Source organism: Camarhynchus parvulus, chromosome 13, assembly GCF_901933205.1.
Source record: "Camarhynchus parvulus chromosome 13, STF_HiC, whole genome shotgun sequence".
Classification (NCBI taxonomy): domain Eukaryota; kingdom Metazoa; phylum Chordata; class Aves; order Passeriformes; family Thraupidae; genus Camarhynchus; species Camarhynchus parvulus.
The window spans coordinates 10,544,983-10,562,228 of NC_044583.1; the positions used below are offsets into that span (position 1 = coordinate 10,544,983).

Below are 17,246 nucleotides of genomic sequence, written 5' to 3' on the forward strand. Positions count from 1 at the left end.
AATTCCACTCAGCTTCAGTGTCATACTCTTGTTGGAGAATGAGGATTCTCCTCCAAGTCTGGATCAAATCCTCATTTTACAGGAGGACACATCTCTCCTCATTCTCCCAGGCTGGCAGTAGCACTTCCAGCCCCCGGCTGCTCTGGGTGCACGAGATGCTACAAATTCCCTGAGCACTGCACCCAAGGTGCTGATCAGAGCACTGAGGCAGTGCTTGGGGGTTATAATTACAATGGCAGAAGAATCTTTGTTAGAAAATAAATGTTTGGAACTGTGCCACAAAGAGACAGCCCGCTGTTAACTTCTCAGCTGGGAGGGTATGGACTGAGAAAGGCACAGGAGCACCTGGTGCAGCCTTTCCTGGGTGGCTCCTGAGCTTCTTTGGCCATGATAAAAGCTTGAGCAAGCCTGTAAAAAGGCATTCTAGTGACAATGTTAATGATTTGTCATGTTAAGCAAGTTTTAGGTGTTCCCAGCACCAGTCTAGAGCTGGGAGGAACAAGACCTGAAGCTGCTGGAATCTAGCTCTCCCAAGGCATAATGCCATGTCTGCCAGGCCTGTGAGCTGCTGCTTGAAGCACGTGCAGCAGTGCAAACATTCACCATGCAGGGAGCAAAATCACTCAGGACCTGTTCAAGAATAAGCAATTATTAATGTTACTGTACCTTATGCCAACATCCTGCTACTGGCAGTCCGTCTGGTCCCTGCAGAATTCAATTTACAGATTCAGTTTTCCTGACAGTGACTTAAGTGTCAGACCCAAAAACCTGAAGCTCATTTGTGACAATGAAAGGCTTAGCATCACTGTTAATTACCATGCAAAACCCATTTACTGTATATGCACAAAAATGAATATGCAGGCAATGTAATCCATATGTCACGCACAACACAAAATTAAATACACCTCAGGGTAAAAAAAAAAAATTGGAAATCTACACTTTTTCCTTTAAACAAAGAAAACACGTACAAATAGATTTGAAATCACAGTTCATTAACCTCATAATCTGCTTTATAAAGTAGTGTATTTTGCAATCAGACATATATATGGAAAGCATGATGTGGGAATGTATTTTTTGTTAAAATGTGCTTTTCTGTTTAGGGGAGGTGATGTAGGTGGTTTTTTTCCTAGATGGTATCCTAATTGTGTTAAATTTGATCCTGCAGTACTTAGTTTCTTTAAGGAATCTTTGAGTTGCTGAACTGAGAATAGGATGAGTTGTGGACTGTGCAAAGGGAGTGAAAATATTTGTCTTGTTCCACTGGACATACAAGAAACATACAAAAACCAGACAGCCAGAAGAGCTCTGACTCCAGGAGGAGAACACTGGAAAGGAAGGAGCCCTTAGAAGAGGAATGAGCTATGTATGACCAGCTCTCTCCAGACACCTCAGAAGAAATAGCTGACTTCAGCTGCCTTTCCTGATGCTGGATTTGCTTAAGGCTCTTGGATCTCCAGTTCCATGAATTTCTGCATGTAGAGCCACAGAGAGCACACAGGCACTGACCCTTCCCTCAGAGCCACCTCCAGACTCACTGGGGCTGGGAGGATGTGGATGCAGCAGAGAACTGTTAGTGCAAATACAGGTCAAAATGCAATTTTACATTTTTTACTGTAAATGTTAGTCATCACATTTTTTTGTATTCTGTATTGATTTTATATGTAAAATAGCCTATGCCCAATAAAACAGATGCAGTGAAGTAAGGTAACCCTCTCCAGCTACTCAGAGTGTAAGCAGTCATGCTTTCCTTAGTTAGAAAACACACACATTTTTCTGCAGACACAGTCAATATTTTGGTCCAAAGCTGTTAAAAAAAGGGTAAAACATGTACATTTGCCAGAGTTGTTTGGGGTGATGGATACAGGGGACAAGGTGCAGGGTGGTTGCTTGACCTAAAACATGCTGACCTACTGTAAAGGTGCACCCTAACACTGATGGTCAGGGGTTTATCTCTGCCCTGAGCTATTTCTCCTTCTTGTGCACTCAGAATACTCCTTTTGGCCATCATAAAACTCCACATCTTTCTACCATGTTTCACTTAAGTGACTCCAAAATGACTCTTTGTGTCTGTGTGTGGGGCTCATGCTGATGCTCCTGGACTGAAAGCCCAGCAAGCCTCCTCTGCACCCTGGGCTGCAGAAGAAAATCAGCATTTCAACCAACGTGCAACTAACCAGGAAGATGCACAAGTGCTTTACTGACTGGTCATGTTGTAGTTAATTGGAGGAATGTAGTTAATTGGAGGAATCACCTACTGCAGTTCACAATGCCTTCAGCAGAGATGGGTCCTGTGATTTCTGTGTAGTTAAGATGAGAGATGCTTGGGAAATAGAACATCTCTGGGGAGTAAGTAAGAAGTTAGAGCAGGCCTGCTGTTAGGAGTTGGTTTCTTGGACACATCTGAAAGTAATTTAACTTTTTGAAAGAGAAACAGCTTACTGCCCTTTTGTTCCTCTGAGGACAACTGCAAATCATCTAACGCAGCATTTTCTATGGTTGAAAAAATGAAAATAAAACAATGACCTCTCTTAGCTAGTGGTGCAGAGCCCTTTTGGGGAACAGAGCACAAACCTTCCTGCACAAGCACTGGACCCAACCTGAGCTCTGGGCAGAGCTCTGTGCTGGCACAGCAAAACCCTTCTGGTGCCCAGAGTGCCAGTGGCCCTGCTCTGCAGGACTGGCTGCTGTTTGAGGAAAGCTTTTAAACCGAGCTGGGGATGGGACTCAGGGCTGCAGCAGCACAGGCATGAGGGGAACCAAACTGGGCCAGAGGTACTGAGAGAAACTTTGAGCATCTCTTACCAGAGTTTGAGCATCTAAAAAAAGTTTGAAAGCATCTAACTTTGAGCATCTGTTGCCATAAAGGGACTGGCATTCCCTGTGTGATCTCCTATGATTTACACTCCTTATGTAAAGTCATTTTAACTGGGGAACATTGGCATCCTTCCCCAAATGCCAGAGTGAAACATTCCAGCTTTGCTGCCCTGTGTCCTTCCTCTCCCTGGAGGGGTTTGCTCCTGGGGACACAGCAGGAACACACACAAACCATGCAAGACACAGCAGATACTGTACCAAAGGGCAGGGCACACTCAGCCCATCCAGGCCTGGCAAACCTGGGTCCCTTTTGCTGCCTGCAATGCTATGATCTCCCTGTTTGGAAAAATAACTGCTTGTTGAGAATGATAAAGGACACAGGAGTTACACAGACAGACACCCATGTTTCAGCACAGGGGGAGGAGGATGGGTCTAGAGCTTCACAGCTCCATTTCTGATGACACAGCAGTCAGCAGAGTGGTTTTATGGTAGGGAATTCACATGACATGCAGAGTCTGTCACCTGGGAAAGATCCTCTGTACACAAACCAGAGCTTCACATTTGTGAAAGTGCAGTTAAAGAGATAAGGGGTAAATCACCCAACATGTCGAGAGAGGAAAAAAATTAATTGCAGTTCACATTCAATCTCCAGGCAAAATAAAGCATAGTGTCTAAAGGAGCTTATTGCTGGTGTAGTGGAGCTACACAACAGCCTTGGCTGCCATGGCTGTGCTCAGAGAGTGAGGAAAAGTCACACTTTCAGAGAAGAAATGGGTTTTTGAATTGCTGTGGAGCAAGCAGCTAGCACTCTTAATTAGATGCTTCTGGACTAAGTTCTAAACAGCTACATTTAAGCAGTTTCAGTTCCATATTTGATATTTCTCATCCTGCAGCTTCAAAGCACTTCAGGGAAAGGATCTCTCTAGCTTTAGTCATTATATGAGAAACAGTAGTGAAAAGGAGGTAAATTTTACCAGGTCAAATAACTTCTTATAAACCACTCTAGATCTGGGGTTTTTGTGTAGGCTCTGTGTAATGAATGAGAGGTTCCAGAGGTGGACTTGGGAGATGCAGCTTCCCCAGGCTCAAAGAGCCAGGAGGTTTCCTGGAAAGCCCAGTGGGTCCGTGCTGCACGGTGGTGGCCCGGGGTGTGTCTGGGAAGGGACAGCTCTGAGCCACAGGCACAGAAACCAGGGGAGGTCTCTTCTCCCAGGGGCACTTCTTGGCAGCCTGGGGAGCTCCAGCTCATGCATCACTTGTGCTTGGCAGGGCTGTGATGCTATCAGCCCCAACATGCTTCCCCTGGCTCATCCCTTGTTCCGTTTGCAGGGATGAAGGGAAGGATGGAGCTGGCCTTGTTTTCAGATCAGCTCCCATCCCCTGCACCCAGTTACTCCCTGATTTCAAACATGCCCAGAAGCCAGGCCAGCAGCATCACACCATCTCCTGAAGAGCCCTACTGAGGTCCATTGTTCCTGACTACAATAAGAAGGTCTTCACACAAAGATGCTTTATTTTTACTGCGGTGGCTTGCTCCCATCTGGCCAGTGAGGAGCCCTTACAGCAAGCAGTGAATTTCCAGCAGTGCAGATAAACCATTAAGAAAAGTGAGAAAACAATAACCATCTGCTCTGATTTACTGCAAAAGAGAGAACTCCCAAATCCTCCCTGGCTGCAAAGCTGTGTCTCCTTTTCAGCCCCTGAGCCTGTGCTTAGGATGAGTGAAATGAAAGACTTACCACAGGACAAGGCTGGTCCAGTCCAGGGGGGCCTGGTTCCCCCTTCTGTCCTTTGGCCCCTTTTCTCCCTGGTATTCCTCGTTCACCCTGTCAGCACAACAGCAAGATATCAGGGCCAGGGGAAGAAACACCTTTGGTTCATGTCTTATGGAGCACTTGTAGAGTCCCAGTCCTCACCCAGAGTAAGGACACTTGCACTGGTGTGACGGCAGCTGACTGAAATCACTGTGAAAATCTTCAGTTAAAGCTGGGTGGAAATATTGCAATGGATAATTTTATAGCAGATTGACTAAATGAGCAGTTTCTGCAGGAGCCCAGGTTGGAATCTGACAGAAAATGGGAGCAGCAGCTCCCAGCCCCTGCCCTGTGCTCAGCTGGGCTCCTGCCTCCACCTGGGTACCCCTTTGTTTAAAGGTGCCTGTAACAAAACCTTTGACTTGGATCCATTTTCCAGGTCTATAAACCAAGACCAGTGATTCTGTGCCACCTAGAGCTGTCAGGCTACTCCATTTCCCCACAATGCTCAGGCTGGGCTGGGGGCAGGCTTGCAAAAACCCTTCCAAGTGGGTAGGAATTAACTGCCTGTCCTGCCCTGTGCTGGGAAATTGCAAATCCTTGGGCTGCAGTGGCTCCCAGGGCAAGTGGCTCTACCTGCCAAGAAGAGCAGCCTGTCCTGCCCCACAGCATCAACACAGCCATTCCCCACTCACCTTCTCGCCTCTTTCACTTCTCTCTCCTTTCTCTCCTCTGAGACCAGGGAAACCCTGTCACCACAATTTTTAGGTGGGAAAAAAGAAAAAGAAAAAAAAAGATTCTGTAAGTTTAGTGTGTGGATGGCTCAGTTCAACATGAGCCAACTCCAGCCATCAGCCTGTCAGCCACGGTGAAGAATGACATTTTCTCCCTGCTGACTTGGTATGTCAGCAATTCCTTGGAAAAATGGAGTGCTTCACCACACCCCAGTAACATTACTATTAACATTATTATTAGTAGTATAACATATACTATTCTACTAGCTGTTAGAAATTTTCATGTCACTGAATCCAATACAAATATTCTCAGTTGGAAAGGGAAGCCCTGGCAGCACCTTTAGGGGAGCAGTTCCACTGTGCAGTGGCAGCAGCCCAGCAATGGGCCTGAATTCAGCCCTTTCTACAGCCATCATTCCATGGCCACTGTGTATACAGTATTAGCTACATATTTTCCCAACAATCTCAAGTTAGGTGTGTGTTACTCGTGTTTCTACCATGAATAATTAATGCTTTCCATACTCACATCCAGTCCTGGCTCCCCTGGCTTTCCCTGCAGATGTAAAAATAAAAATTAGGATGTGCTGTGTTGAGCTTGGACAACAGACAAGCTTAGATCCAGTTGGTTTAACGTGGCAGTGAGGGCAGGGCTCACCCCGGAGCTCTGGGACTGGAGGCTGCTCCTTTGCCACCCACCAGGGCAGTGCTGGTCCAGCTCTGCAGCTCTGGCTGGACTCCCCACAGCAGCATTTTACACCCCTATTTTAGGATTGCACCCCAATATCCCTGCTCCTCTCCCACACCCGTGATTACCTTTTCTCCTTTGGTACCAGGTAATCCAATGAGCCCTGGAGCACCAGGGAGACCCTTAAATTAAAAAGAAACAAAGCATTGGGGTTGTTTCCTGTGAGACAGGTTTCTGTCAACAGCCAGAAATGAGATTTGGGAAAACAACTCACAGCAGGTCCGGTGTCACCTTGGTCCCCCTTCTCACCACTGTCACCTTTCTCTCCCTTGGCACCATCCAGACCCTGCAGACATGAAATGGATCAGCCAAGGATCAGCCCCCCATGCACCCCCCACCTCCTACCCTGGGGTCTCACACCCACACTGCTGCTGAGGTTTTGCTCTTGACCACATCATCTAAGAAAATAGCTGAAAATACAGGTTTTAAGGCTTTTGGTTTGGAAACCCCGGCTCTCACTGGCCCTCAGGACTCAGTGCTGGAGGAGGGGTTTGGATTGTAAATGCTTGGAAGGAAATATGGCTTGTTTTCCAAAATGCCAACTGCTGAACAGTAACCAAGGGATGTGTTGTGACAACAGGGACAAAAAACTCAGTCTCCAGAGCTGACAGGCCTTTGTGAGCCTTTAAATAATGCACTAGCAGCTGGGAAACTGGGTGACATTTAATTTATTGACTTACTTTAGGCCCCTGGATTCCTGGAGGACCCTGTGGGAAAGACAGTGGTGCATTTGAAAAAAAAACCCAGAATTTAAAAACATACCCTAAACTTTCCTTCCCAAACCGTTTCTTGCTCAAATTACAGGCTAACAATGGTCAAATACTTATTTTCAAGACAGGTGGCAGTTTATTTTGTTCTCCAGTATCAGATCAGAGGGCAGGGGAACTGAAAAGGAGCATTCTGTGTAAGATGGGACAATAAAGCTCTGCAACACAAGCTCTGGGGAGTGAGAGCCCCCAGAAGCTTTGCTGAAGAAAGTGACAGGAAGCTCTGGGGGTGGCATTGTGCCACCACAGCCCTCCAGACCAGGGCAGGGCTGGGATACCTCCCAGGCTGTGAATGCCACCTGAAATGCCACCTGCTTTTGAAGCATGGTCTCTTAAGGTGAATCTTGAACCCAGCAGTGGCATCCCAGCCTTCCCAGTGTCCTTGACAGCTCCTTTTGGAGCACTGTAGGCACCAAACCCCTTTGATGTCTCCATCAAAAATTCTCTGTGTGTTCATCACTACCTGCATCCTCTCCCAGTGCAGCTGATGGCAGAAAACTTCATGACTTGGGTGAATTTAGGGGAATAGAGACACTGTCATGGTGGGGAACAGATTTTCCATCCCAGAAGATTTTATCTTTTCTCCCAAGGAACAACTTGGGTTTTTGCAAAATGAGCCATAAACTCTGATGTACTCTCCTAAATTGGATGCTTTGATTTCTCCAAAGACAGATCAGACTGTAGCACTTCTCTGATATTTTTTTCCCCAGAATCAAGACAGCCCAAAATGATTAAACAGAACAAACCACCCTTGTCCTTTATCACATACAGTCATAAATCTGCAGGAATCACTTCAGAGTCCTACCATAGGGCCAGGTAATCCAGGGGGTCCAGGCTCAGGTATGATCTGCAGAAGGGAATTAAACAGCACATTAACAAGCCTGTCAGGAGTGGAAACCTCACAAAGCCCAGAATCATGATTTAATGCCCAATTAATTACAACAGCAGCATCCAATATCTCAGCCACCAATACAAAACCTAAATCACTTTGCAGTGCTAAGTGTGTGTGAACTGCTCTTCCCTAAGGAATAAACCCCATTTAGACACTTGTAGGAAACAGTTGGGTTTTGCTGATGGATATGGGACTGGTGGGTGTATCCTGCAGCCCCAGCTTTGCCTGGTCCTGTCTCATGAAAGAGACTTTATGTTGCCAAGATCTTACATGATTATTCTGCAGACATGGTGACCCAGTGTCTCCTTTTTCTCCTTTGTCTCCTTTTGGCCCTTCTGCTCCCTGAAAGATAAAAATGTGACAATGATGTGGTGCATCTTCCAGGAAAGCAAAAATGAGAGAAAACAAGGTTTGTCTCCCTCTAAACACCGGCCTTGGCTCAAGCAAAGCTCGTGGTCATCTCCAGGGGACTTTGAAGAAATATTTTCTCCTCCTTGATACATTCTGAATAAGCTGATTAGAAATGGAAGTTTGAAGTTCTCCCCAGTAAGGTGGTGTGGAGAGGTCATTGCTTAAATCAGCCCATTCTGAGCATTTGCAGAAATGAGTGCATTAAAGAACCGAAGGGACACCAAAGGCACGTACCGGGGGACCTGCTGAGCCCATTTCTCCTGTCTCTCCTTTCTGCCCCATGGTCCCCATGCTGCCCTGGTCACCCTTTGCTCCTTTGGGACCCTGCAAGTTGAGAAAATACAACATGTTTAGGAGAAAACTCTTAAAGTAACCCTCCACAGCAGCCACTTCTGCCTCTCTGCTGTTTCCCTCCGCATCACGAGCTCACGAGAACATGTTTTAACATTCAACCTCACAGATGCCAATTTTGAGGGTGCAGCAGAATTTGGCCGGGCTGCAGGAGGGATTCCAGCCATTTGGGGTTGGGAAGGTTTACAAAAGGATTTGAGACAGCATCTGATGAGCTGCTTGTGAGAGGAGCCCCTTTAGCTCAGCAGACACGGCCACAGCAGCATCAGCACGCTCAGAGCAGAGCAGGGGCTGCAGGCACAGGGCCATCAATTCAGGGAGCCACAGCTCCCCTACACAGCAGAGCTCACTCCTGGCACACTGGATTTGCTTTTCAGACACACAGGAAGCTTCCTTTTCATTTGGCTCCTGGCAAGGCCTCGCTCGATCCAGCCGTGCCTCCCTCACCTTTTCGCCATCCGTCCCAGGTGGACCTGGCAAGCCCAGCTCTCCCTGGAGGGAGACAAACACAGGGGAGCCCATGGTAAATTAAATTAAGGATTCATCCTGGGAAAGCATTGTACAAGGAAATGAGTTATTCACACACAACTGTTGTGGTTATGGGTTTGCCACTGCCAGGCTTAGGACCAAGGAGGCGTCAGTGACACACCAGCACCACCAGCTGATCTGAATATTGGCACAGAGACCTCAAAAGGCACCAAAATCCTGTCCCACCCTATTCTTTCAAGTGATACTTTTCTACAAATAACATTTTTCTTTTTAAGAAGCATCTGGCTGCAGGTTAGAGACTCTTGCTTGTGAAGCAGGAGCACAGCAGGGCCTGGGACACAGCATTGGGACAGCAAAGAGCACACAGGGAGGGTGGGAATGAGGGTGGCTCAGCACAGCCACGGGACTGCCAGCCCCTCTCACAACTGCTTCTCCCACTTCTGCCTCCTGCCACAGACCAATGGGGCAGTCTCAGAGGAGCTGGGATTTTGTCTGTCAGGTTGAACTGGGACTGGACTCGTTCCTGGGACAGCATCCGCTGGAAGAAGGCCAGAGACAGGTCAACAAAATTTTGGCTTTTGTGTGAAAGCCACTGTTTTTTCAGCCAGAGAAAGGGCTAAATAGAACACACAGCCTCAAACTCCTCTGCAGGCAGCTTCAACTGCCTGATTTTGGCTTGGGAGACTCCATGGAGAGCTACTAATGACCGTGCAGCTTGGCAGAGGTCAGGCTCACCTTGGGACCTGGAGTGCCCTGGGGGCCCGGTGGCCCTGGGGGACCTGGTGGACCCTGAAACACAAACAAAACAGGTTTGGTGATGACTGGCATGGACATGGCATGTTGTCCTCATGCTGTGGGGATGAGCACTCCCAGCCATGATCTGCCACAGACACTCAGGTGAGTGGGATTGCCTGAGCACTGAGATGAGCTCAGAGCTGCCACAGAGTGCCCAAGGTTCCTCTGCCACAGGGCTGTTCATGCAGAACACAACACAGTGAGAGCCAGTCAGGTGTACAGCTGCAAAGACATGGGCTAAGAGGCAAAATGCCTTTAGCTGGAGGTGGGACCCCAATCTGATGGTCTATTTTTGCATCCTGCCCACTCCAGCCAGCCAGCCTGGGAAGCAGCATCGTGCTGAAAACAGTGTCAGCCAGCCAGGGAGGTGCAATTAAAGAGGGGAAAAAAGGAGTTTGTGCGAACACTAACAACAAAAAACCTTGCACACTTAAAGAAGTTATTTTTCCTGGGCACTGCTGGATGCAAAGACCACAAACCACCTTGAGATGAACAAATATTTTCCAACTTGCAAATTATTTCAAGCAGCAAAATTTGTGGTCTTGCTCAGATGGAAGCCAAACCAGTATCATATCCTGGAGCACCTTTCTCCATGGCTGCACACTCAAATGCTGTTACACTTAGTCACACTGGAAGCCTTTCCAGAGCCTTGTCCTTGAGACAGGTCAGTGCACAAACACTGCAAACCGCGAGTAAGCAGGAAAACAGCAAAGTTAGCGAGGTTCAGTGGTGTGCCCCTCAGCAGTCTCTGCATGCAGAACAAGGGACAGAGTCTGGGTCCAGCAGATGAAGCCTCCAGACATTTGATGGAGCCTCTCCAACCACTGCACTCCACTCCCAAAGCTGCGTGCCGCGCGGACATCTGGCAAACGGAAATTACCAGCACTTTGTGTATCCCTGCAGCCTGTTATAAAACAATTAGGATGGTTCTCAAATATGCCTGTAATTAAGTATTTATTCTATTTATTCTATTTCTAATGAAAAGGTCAGGGCACTGTTCAGTTGGGCAGGTTAAGGCTTGGGTGTCCTTCCCCTTCCTCCCACATCCCAACTGCTGCCATCGAGCTCCGCCACCACTTCTGCTGCTGCACCCTGAATATCCTCAGCCCCCAGAGGCAATCATCTCTTTCTTCCCTCCCAACTAGCTCTGTGCCAAGACAGAGATCTCAGGAGGAGACACAGGACAAGGGTGGACACGTTGCCACAGTGGATGTCAGTCCTTTCCCGCGAGCTTTGGCACAGGCTCACCTTGAGCGCGTCCAGGATTCGGCCGTCGTAGTCGATCACGACGGTGTCTCCCTGCTCCCCTTTCAGCCCAGGGGGACCCTGCAGGCAGGGATGGATCCTGATTAATCCTATAGCATGCAGAGGTGGCTGCTAGGAAGGCAAAGACCTGACACGCAGCATTTGGGGGTTATCACCTTACAAACACCATGGATTTAACCAGCCCTTAGTCTGACAGCTGGAGCTGTCAAACCTCAGAAGGCCATCAGTTTGTGTAATGGAGAAGAGCATAAACATCCTCACTTGATCACCCCTATTCCCAGCTTCCCTCTTGCAGAAAAAAGGGTCACAGAATGGTCATGAGTATAAGAAAATTGGACTTGACTGATTTCCCATGCCAGCATTCAATACCTGTGCAATCATTTGTTTAAATATGCACTGTCCCTATTTTCTGGCACTGAATAGATCCTGAAGCAATTCATCTATATACTAAGCAGAGATGGTGGGGAACAGCTAAGGTTGAAAAAATAGTGTTCCAAAATGAAATCCTGAACATCCATACCCGGGGTCCAATGGAGCCAATTCCTCCCTTCTCACCAGGTTCACCCTGAAAATCAAAAATCACATTTTTTTTTCAATGAGACCAAGTAAAATATAAAATATTTATTCTAAAAATACTGTACCCACCCATAAAGATATGCTTTAGATTAAGAAAAAATTATGACATCAACAAAGGACTGCTTCTCCTATCAGAAAATAGATTTGACCTGAGAATGAATATATTTAGCAAAAAACAATGTTGGTGTAACAACAAGAGGAGTAAGAGGAAGTCTCATTGCAGGGGGAGGGGAGCGGCCAGCTCGGGGCTGTGCTGCTCTCCAGCTCCTCTCCCTGCTCCCTGTGCTGAGCTCCATCTCTTTGTGCTGCTTCCACATGGCTCCCTTTGCTTCAGGCTGACTTTTGCATGTGGAAAGTTTCAGCAGAGATGTTTAAATCATTTTCAAGGGGGAGTTTAAGGAAAAGTTCTGTGCCAAATTGTTCCTTTTTTCTTCCTCTTTTTTATTTTTTCCCCCTCCCCTCCTTTTCAAATTTTTTTTTTTTTTTTTTAATTGGAGGGTTTTAAAAAGTCATAGTACTCTTACAGTAATGACCTGAAATTCTATTCAGGATTCAAAAGGTGTCCCATTTGTCAGACCATGTGGATCCTTTTGCTGACCAAATTAAAGCTCTCCAAAAAGTAAAAAATGGTAAAAATGTATAGAAAAAAACCTAAATTCAATCAGCACTGCTTCTATGGTTCTAGAAAAAAGTTTACTAAACTTCACCAGAGACCACTTTCTTCCTCACAAACACAGTCTTGCCCAATAAGGGACCACAGCTCTTTAATACAGAAAATATTAGTGCATCCAGATCCTACTAAAGACAAAGCAGCTGAAGGGGTAAATAGCAGCCCACAGATGCTGTCTGGGGCTCCTCAGCACCACCCAACAAACCCAGATAATTTTATCTCCCAGCAGCTTTGGAGGTCAGGACAGCTCACAAGTGCTTGGGGCTCTGAAGCAATTCCACAGCCATCAATAACATGGGATCAAAATGTCATCAGAACTCTACAGTTTTTGAGGAAAAAGGCAATTCAGTGGAAAATGTGCAAGTAGATGACTTACAAGCTCTTATACTGATTTCTGCTTGAACCCAGTTTTCATCAAATCACCAGGAAAAGTTGAAACACTCCTAATCTCACTCCTATTGTGTCAGTTCTGGCACTTTATGAGAGTTTTAGAAGGCAAAGGTCCAAAACACCTCCTCAGCTGGAATCCTCTGCCTCAGCAGTGCTGTGCCCAGAGTTGCAGCTTTTCCTTACCTTCAGTCCTGGGAAGCCATCTGTGCCATTCTCTCCCTTGGGACCCACACTTCCTTTTTCCCCCTGAAAACAAAGCCCTTTAGACAAATGCTGTACAGGGAGGATGGAGAAAAGATTTCTTCAGGTTATCATTTTCTTGATTTATCTTCACTTTACACAAGGGAGCAGAGCTCTGCTTTCAGCTGTGAAACACATCACCTTGCCCAGGGGCAAACAGGGAGGTTTTGAGATAAAAGTGAAGCTTTCAGAATCAGCAGTTTGGCTGCAGGTGGTGTGTCCAGCCATGAAGCTCTCCCCAAAACCACAGCATAGAATAATAAATTCACAATGTTTTGTTTTGGAAGGGGTCTTGAAGATCCTCCAGTGCCACCCCCGTCATGGCAGGGACACCTTCCACTGTCCCAGATTGCTCCAAGCCCTGTTAAACCAGGCCTTGGACACTTCCAGGGATGAGGCAGACACAGCTGCTCTGGGAAACTTGTGCCAGGGCCTCACCACCCTCACAGTTTTTTGATCTTTTTCTACACCAGAGAAGAAATGTTTCTCATCCTGCCCCAGCAAAAGATGCTGCCCAGCACACGCATTAGAGGGACACAGAGCAGAACATACCTTAGGACCCACCAGTCCTGGTTCCCCAGGGATCCCATCATCACCCTGATGGAACAAAACACAAAAAGTGAAATACACAGGCCTTGCACACACTTAGTAGGTCCCAACACATCATTTGACCTCACTGAGCATTGCACAGACCCAAAACCCACTCAGGTTTGCAGGCAAGCAGGGGAGAGCTGCAGCAACGAGCACAGGAGGCTCCAGCGTGGTCCCCTGCTCCCACCCAGCCCTGCCTCCCCTGCTCCTGGGAATGTGGATGGGCATTTCCAGAACTTGCTTACAGCAAGCCTTGGCAAAAGATCCTCTCCCACCTTCAACAGAAACTAAACATTAAATTCCTTAAGGCCTTTTGGGTCCCAGAGACCTCCTGTAGCTGCTTCATGGACTTCATCACAAGCCACCAACACCCTCTGCCAGGAGGAGGTTTTCTGGTTTTGCTTGTGCTTTGTTGTTCTCCTGGAGCAAAGCCACTCCATGGATGCTGACAAGATTAGTTTTACCAGCCAGTTATGAAATGTGTAAGCCAAATTCTGGCCTGAAAAACACCCATGGCCACCCCTGTTTTGGGCCAAATCAGTAAAAGGCAAAGACTGGGCCCTGTCAGTGTTTTGACTTCTCCCAAAGGCAGTGATTTATCCACTTCTCCACTGGGGTGGAGAGCTTGGGCATGTGAATCTCTCACAATCTTCAATGCCACACCCCAGCAGCATTCCTGGCCCTCCAGAGGACATTTCCCATGGGACTGCAGTGCTGCTGGGTGATGGCCATCCCAGGAATTCCAGACCATTTCCCTGGGCACAGAACATCCTCCAGGCACCTCTTGGTCCATTGAATTATTGGAGAGAAAGGGCTGAGACCTACTGCTTTGCTTGGCATTTGCTCTTTTATTCTTTGTCTCTTGGGCAGATGTGGCTGCAGCTTCTGGCTTGCTGGTGGAAATGAAAGCCAGGCTGCAGGCACAGCCATGCCCAGCCCCAGGAGGGAGTGGGAGGGAAACTGAGGGAACACAGGGAAGGGTTGGTGGGGACAGCCATGACCACAGCCTCTACACCAGTCTCTGGCAATGGTTTTTGAGGCAAGCACAGAGCAAAGCAAAGGGAATATAAATATAAATATAAATATAAATATAAATATAAATATAAATATAAATATAAATATAAATATAAATATAAATATAAATATAAATATAAATATAAATATGCTACTGTTAACACTAATACTAATAATAATATTTTTAAATCACCATTTTACCTTTTTCCCCTGGACACCAGGCTCACCCTTCAACAGCAACATCAACAGAAGAGAAAGAAATTTAGGGACATGACAGAAAATAAGGCAAATTATGTAGATAATCAAAATTAATTGAAAAATTAAAATACTTGGCTTGTGTTGATCATATTTATTCCCCCCAAATTCAAGAAAGCACATTCCCACAGCACAGCAGATATCAGCCCCCTGCAGCCCCCTCCAGCCTCATTTCCAGCTTTGAGCATGGGCAGTGGATGTGATATTGAGGAAGTGATACATTCAGACATTTACACCCCAGTAAATGCCTTGGAATTTTATATTTGACATATATCAAGGGGCTCAAGCCCACTGCAAAACGCTTATTTTCATCCCCACCCCTCTTATGCAGCATTATTTCAAGAATTCATGTTAAAATTAGACAGATTATTACCCACCTTTGGTCCTGGAGGGCCTCTGGCACCCTGTTGAATATAAGAGTGATAGATATATTTGTTTGACAACAGAGTAAAACAGAATAAAAACATTTCTAAGAGTATTTTAATTCCAAGGGAAAAAAATGACACAGATGTCAACTTCTCATCTTCCCTTACAAATAGAGCTGTATTTGTTCTCTGTGCTCCCAGTAAATAATATCCTTTTATGGTTCATGTATTTTATGTGTAATAAACACCTTTTTATCTAATGTAAACCTTAGCAATTTGGAGTCACAATGCCAGGTGGCTTCAGAGGGGCAGGAGTCAGGATACAGGAGCACCACATCCCTCCAGAAAAGCCCAGGGGACACAAAAACTGGCCTCTTTTCTCCCCAGGGCACAGGTAGCCCCGGACAAACATCCATTTTAGGGCACCTATAATTCCATGAGAGGTTTTTTGTCCCTGTAAGCAACAACACAAACCCCCTTGCTGCAGTGAGCTGAAGGGTGATGTTCAGTGGGAGTGAGGGGCACACACACAGATGCTTCTGGGCAATACTGACCATGACTCCATCCTCTCCTGGCTCGCCTTTGAAACCCTGCAAAAAATAAAAATACCAACATTGAAACTATTACCTCTCATTCTCCGAAATGCTCAGCAATAATTAGAATGTTCCACTGTGTTATGCTTTAGCCTTTTTTATACTAAATAAATTGCCAGTGGCCTTCAGATTTGCAACAGGAATGAATTGGGTATGAACTGGGGAAGAGATCTCCTGGCTCTGTGAGTTACAACCAGCACCTGCAAACACACACCCCAGGCCCAGCTCTTTGTTCCAAAACTGAGATGGAAGGTTCCCTCCTGCTCCCCTGTCCCAAACCCTGAGGCTTTGCTCTGTGAGCAGCCTCTGAAGCCCAGCTGTGGCTCAGTGGCTGTGGTGGCAGCTCTGGGGAAGGGGACACCCTTCACCCTGCTGTCCCTGTGGGGTGGAGCTGCCTGGCACGAGCTCGCTGCGCATCTCCCGTCCTTACAGGGGAGCCTGGGGGTCCTCTTGGGCCATCCTTTCCCGTGTCACCAGGAGGCCCCCGGGCACCTGGGGGTCCTGGAGGACCAGGGGGGCCCGTGGCTCCATCTCGACCTTGATCACCCTGGAAGAAGTTCACACAGACATGGTGAGATGAAGCAGCGTTGGCAAGGGGCGCTCTCAGGGTGTCCACGACATGCACTGCATCCCTGGGCCCCCAGCACCCTGGCCTCTGCTGTCCCAGAGAAATTTAACTGCAGCTTCCAACTGTTTAACTTTCAGCTTTCCCAACTGCAGCTGGGAAAGAGAAAAGTGAGCTCACCAATTTATGCCATTTGGGGCTGGTTCCTCAACCAGGATTGGGCTCGACAGCGAGATTTAATCTGCTTAATCCCTTACCCAGTGACTGTCTGCATGGAATCCACCAACCCAGCAGCGCCCAGAGCAGCCCAGGCTCACACCATGCTGGCAGGGAGCATGCACACACTGCCATGGCTCAGTGCAACACTCCAGAAAACCACACAAAAAGTGGCAGTGCTTAGTTTCATCCTCTACAGCCAGCCACGGTCACACAAGAACCTCCCGAGCCGCTCGCACCCTACAGGTCTGTGGGTGCCATTCCCAAGGGGAGCACCCCATGGGGCTGACTCCAGGCTGGGAATCAGCTCCTGGCCCCCCAGCAGCCAGCCCAGCCCTGGGGCTCAGCCTGGCCCATCCATGGGCTGCACAATGGGAAGGGTGGGCTCGTAAATCTTTTAGCAACATCTGGGAGAGTCACCACCGAGGGCTGGGTTTAATATGCGGTCCACCCTCAAATCAGGGACAAGTGTGGGATTTTTCAGAAGTCCTCAAGTGACTTAGCAGCACAAGTCCCATGGCCTTTCAACAAGATCTGGGCTCCTAAATCACTTGCATCCTTTTTTTAAAAACCCAATTGTAAATGCTGAACACTGCAACCAATTATGTCGAGTCTCCCACTGAATTTTTCCTAATTACAATGTCCCATTTAGAGTTCAAGGATTTAGATTACTCTAGTTTTAATTCATTTTATTTTACAATACCAACACTGTTTATATCAAATTTACAGGACTTTGCTGCTTGATTCTCAAAT

At 47.1% G+C, this 17,246-nt stretch overlaps 1 protein-coding gene across 3 annotated transcripts in view; it reads right to left on the reverse strand.

The window, feature by feature from the left end:
• The window catches only part of COL23A1 (collagen type XXIII alpha 1 chain), a 178,119-nt gene that overhangs the window by 2,347 nt on the left and 158,526 nt on the right, over positions 1-17,246 (reverse strand). Inside the window, exons 9-27 of one of the 3 annotated variants that reach the window (XM_030957428.1) lie at positions 15,674-15,709; positions 15,132-15,158; positions 14,701-14,727; positions 13,447-13,491; positions 12,838-12,900; positions 11,539-11,583; positions 11,001-11,078; positions 9,693-9,746; positions 8,916-8,960; positions 8,352-8,441; positions 7,977-8,048; positions 7,620-7,661; positions 6,728-6,754; positions 6,262-6,333; positions 6,116-6,169; positions 5,829-5,855; positions 5,264-5,317; positions 4,554-4,640; positions 667-705 (exon numbers count right to left, since the gene is read on the reverse strand). In XM_030957428.1, coding sequence (XP_030813288.1) covers positions 667-705; positions 4,554-4,640; positions 5,264-5,317; positions 5,829-5,855; positions 6,116-6,169; positions 6,262-6,333; positions 6,728-6,754; positions 7,620-7,661; positions 7,977-8,048; positions 8,352-8,441; positions 8,916-8,960; positions 9,693-9,746; positions 11,001-11,078; positions 11,539-11,583; positions 12,838-12,900; positions 13,447-13,491; positions 14,701-14,727; positions 15,132-15,158; positions 15,674-15,709 — 984 coding nt within the window. Of the gene's footprint in view, positions 1-295; positions 706-4,553; positions 4,641-5,263; positions 5,318-5,828; positions 5,856-6,115; positions 6,170-6,261; positions 6,334-6,727; positions 6,755-7,619; positions 7,662-7,976; positions 8,049-8,351; positions 8,442-8,915; positions 8,961-9,692; positions 9,747-11,000; positions 11,079-11,538; positions 11,584-12,837; positions 12,901-13,446; positions 13,492-14,700; positions 14,728-15,131; positions 15,159-15,673; positions 15,710-17,246 lie in introns of those variants that run through there. The other 2 variants (XM_030957427.1, XM_030957429.1) reach the window with 2 other exon arrangements.